A 4,439-nucleotide genomic window follows, 5' to 3' on the forward strand; every position below is an offset into this window, starting at 1 on the left:
CTAAACGAAGACGTCTTCTTCTGAAGCACAGTGTTCCCAGTTCAACTGGTTTTTAATAGCAGTGACTCTTTCTCTATGGGTGTAATTTAATGAAACAAATCTGACAGCCTTGCTCTGCACAGTGGCGTACTCTAGAATTGCCTTCACGTTAAACAATCAGAAAGATGTTTTTACATTTTGAGGCCAGTCCCTGAAGTTTTGTCTTATGAAATTTAATATATGGTTTGCTTGAACAGTTATTTATTTATTTATTTATTCATGGTACCTCAAAGGCCCAATTAAGGGCATTACATGAGGGGGGGGTACATTCAGGGTAAGTATCAATCAGAACAAAATCAAATAAAGTCAATGTAAGCACTCCATGACATATTGTGAGTGAATTTTACACCAAGATATTTTACTTGTTCTATCTTATTGATCGAAGCACCACCAATCGGGTATAAAAAAGAAAATGGTTGTCATTTTCTGCTAAAAGAAATCTGGTTACACTTGTCAATATTTAGCTTATTTCACCATTTTTCGCACCATCTTGAATTTAGTTTAGCGCCTTCCTGCAGAACTAAACAGTCTGACTCCGACTTAATGTTGCCGTATATGGCACAGTCGTCTGCGTAAAGTCGGATGTTTTATTTAATTTCAGGAGAAATATAATTTATAAATATCAAGACCAGGAAAAGGCACAGAAAAAAAACTTCGGGGGCACCCGACGTTACATTTAAGTTGGCAGATGTTTCGCCGTTAATCAAACCTGCCTCTTTAGTGTGTTTTTTAAATGATCAGTAAGACTGTTAAAATTGCTATATGTGGCGTTCAGGAACGTCACGTTTGCAGTATTAATTTCTGGGGAGCCATGTCAAGCGCCTTTTGGAAATCTAGTAAAACACAGTCTACCTGCAGACCTTCACCAATCGAATAAGCGATAACGTGATCACATTCAACTAGCTGAGTATCACACGAAAACCGCTAATCCATGATGATTAGGATTGAAAATATTGTTTTTGCTGAGATGTTTCACAAGGTTGCTGTAAACCATATGTTCCAACATGTTCAAGCACACAAAGAGTAGAAAATAGGTCTGTAGTTGTTTATCTAAATTACTTTCCCTGCTTTCCTGAGCCAAAACAACGTGTGTCTTTTTCTATTTGCTGGGAAAACTTCCAGACAATAATGAAGTTTCAAGTAAAGCATACAAGAAACATGGCAAAATACCAGAACGTTCCTTTAGTATGCGGTAAGGTATCCCATGCGCGCCTGGTAGCTTTGATTTCTTTCAGGTTATTTATCAGGTGAAGAATCTCTTCTTGGCTTAGTGGAATACCAAGCATGATATCTTATAATGTGGAGGAACAGGGGGAGGATACCCACTATAGTCGGGGAAGTACAGAGTCAGAATGACTATTAAAAACATTGTTTTATCATTGCCGTCATCGACTAACTGACCAAAATGCCACTCCCGTTTTTTTTGTTTTTTTTAGGGTTTCACGCGTTTCCAAAATTCCTTTGTCTTAAGTTTCAACCTGCCATCAAGGGAGTTGTAAAACATAGTTTTAAAAAAAAGACACTTTAAGACTTCTAGTAAGTTCCTTTGAGTGGGCCAGACTACCCGGTTGCTATTGCGCCGATATTTCACGTACACACACGGTTTCTTTCTTGACGATTATTCGTAACTCTTTGTTCTTCCATGGCTTATAGATTCTTCTACTAGACGTTATCATTTTTTTAGGGAATATAGGTGTCAATAAGTGGAACTAGCTTGGTTTTAAACATATTCGACTATGTATCAACATCGTCACGAGCGCTGGACTCGTTAAACCAATAAGAACAACAACTAAAAAGTTCGTCTTACATATTTGAGTAGTTCAAATGCTCTCAAAAGAAACTTTCCCTAAGGGGCATACTTGCTGTTTGATTTTTTTTCCGTATTTTATTTTCCCAGCTACTGCCAGATGACCGCTAATGTCAGGAAAGATCAATAAAGACGATATTAAGAAGCTTCTTTTACTAAAAATCAAATCTAACGTGCTATATCCCCTGTATTATTCATGCCTGTTGAAACTGTTACGTGTTGGTGCAGAGAAAAACTTGGAATAAAATTGGTGAACGACTTGTATGGTGCAAAAGAGTTTAAGTTACCTGGCTCCCCTTCCGTCCAGTGTATGTCTGCCATATTAAAGTCTCATCCTAGCACAAAATAGTCGTATGAAATTAATAACAAAGCGTTTGATGAAACATTAATGGAATTATCACTAGACGCAGGTGGTATGCAGAAAGAACCAATAACAAGAGATTTACCATTTTGCAGCGGCACTTTGCAGGGGACCAATTCAAATAAATGTTGTGAAAAATATATAAAAGCGTTTCGTAGGCTGAGATCAATGTAATTAGAAGCTTAGTTATTGTGGCAGTTGCCTTTGAGCTATTGAATTTCTTCCTTTATTCCAGTGTGGCAGAATATACATTCACTAGTATAACTTTTACTTCTGAGCATTAAGCACATAATTACCGCTTGCAATACGCTGAAGCAAGCTAATTGTAAATTTCAACAAAAATTGCCATATTTCAATTAACACAGCCATTTCCTTCCTCACGATCACGATGCACAAAAAGTTAGTTTCATTATACGATTGTGGGATTTCAATTATTTTGAAGTTGAACCTTTCAACCGAGGTTCATACAACTTGGCGATCATAGATGCCTCTGCGGTGCAAGCTCAATCTTCTGTCAGGTGTAAATTGAAGAGAAGCAAAGCTTTAACGTACCCGGTGTTGGCGAAAAAGGAGAGTATGGTCACAACATTTTCGCTGACGATCCTGTCTTCATCAGTGTAGGCATCATGGTCTCTGAGAGGAATGCCGAAGAAGAACTCTATTTTATATGAGTGAGGAACGCCCATCCAGGACGGAAGGTTGTTCTTCTTTGATAGGTGTGCGAACACGTAAGAGTAGACCGCGTGGTTTCCTGAAGCGTGCTGCTCAGCAAAGAACTGCACCGGGCACTTGAATTGGCGGTTGGAGAGATAGTCAATATAGAGCCTTCTTAATTCTTTGTTGTCTCCATATTCGAATGGCTTGCTTGACATGTCGTACTTGCTCCATGAAAAGACCGCTTGGCGTATCTCGCTTTCGAAACTCTCGTAATTCATATTCTCCCACAAGGGTCTCTCAAGTTCCAACATAGGGCTCCAGAGAAGGGAAAACGCGCCTTCATCAGAAGTAACGCCCACGATGACATCAACATCCTGAACCATACCAATGTTGACTGCGTTGATCGGGGGATGCGGTAAGAAAAGGTTGTGGAACGTCGGCAAGAAGAAAAAGCGTTTGGGACCCTTTAATTTCTGTGTTGCAAGGATGAGTTCGTCTACCGGCTTGGACCTCAAACACTTTAAAACTTCGTCTGCATTATTAAACAGATTTTGATTTGAATTTGAACAGTTGACAATCTCAGCCACGCCGTTTCCCTTACTCACACTTTCCTTACCAGTGTCATAGTAGTCCGAGGTATAAAGGGACCCACTCATCATGACGGCTCTCTTGAAAAGACCTTTGCTCATTGGAGACAATGTGAGCGTGAATGCTCATGGCGCCTGCGCTTTGACCGAAGACCGTTACCATGAATGGGTCTCCTCCGAAGACATGTATGTTGTCTTGCACCCACTTCAGTGCCAGATGCTGATCGAGGAGTCCCTGATTACCAGACGCACCCGTCGTATTAGCGTTTAAGAATCCCAGAATGCCAAGGCGATAGTTCATTGATACAACCACAACACCCGTTTGCGCAGCAAGGACTTCCCCGTTCGTCTCGTCAAGATATGAACTGAGTCGCGCAAACCCTCCTCCGTGTATCCACACAAGGACTGCTCTCATCGAGACGTTTTCAGGCTTCCAAACGTTAAGATAAAGGCAGTCTTCTGTTTGCTTGAAAGGTACTGCGGACTCTGTTGGTGCAGGAAACTGTGGGCAGGCCGTTTTTTCAAAGCTGGTGTCGTAACTCACATCCCAAGAAGCACAAGGAACCGGAGGCTTAAAGCGAAATTCTCCAACAGGTGGCTCTGCGTATGGTATCCCCTTGTAGACCTCGATGCTTCTGCCAAGTACTTGCACCCTGGTGCCTTTAACTTTACCTTGCTTCGTACCTCGCACCTCGCTTGCAGTCGGGCCGCAGGTAGCCGCCACTATGAACGCAGCGTGCAACAACCTGAACATCGCGATGGCAATTGAAGGAGCCGATAGATTTTTGACTCTCTTGCGTCAACATACGCGGCCCACATATGGGGCCGCAGGATATTGAACGCGATGAAAGCTGCGGTAGTGCAATGACCCTCTCTTATTCGGCACCAACTGTGTTTTGAAAAAGCTAGATGCAGCAAAACCAGAATAACTGTTGGGACCACACTCCAGCTTATTCCAGTTCAACTCCGTAAAAACCGCTATTATACT

The 4,439-nt window shown here is 41.5% G+C and overlaps 1 protein-coding gene across 1 annotated transcript; it reads right to left on the reverse strand.

The window, feature by feature from the left end:
- Window positions 1-2,710: 2,710 nt before the first annotated feature.
- On the reverse strand, window positions 2,711-4,205 carry LOC115312018 (acetylcholinesterase-like). Its single transcript, XM_040210753.3, is given in 2 exon segments — window positions 2,711-3,560; window positions 3,562-4,205. Coding segments are annotated over 2 exon segments (1,494 nt in total).
- Between the last annotated feature and the right edge of the window lie 234 nt (window positions 4,206-4,439).

This window comes from Ixodes scapularis, unplaced genomic scaffold (assembly GCF_016920785.2).
Source record: "Ixodes scapularis isolate PalLabHiFi unplaced genomic scaffold, ASM1692078v2 PGA_scaffold13__105_contigs__length_92229423, whole genome shotgun sequence".
Lineage (NCBI taxonomy): Eukaryota > Metazoa > Arthropoda > Arachnida > Ixodida > Ixodidae > Ixodes > Ixodes scapularis.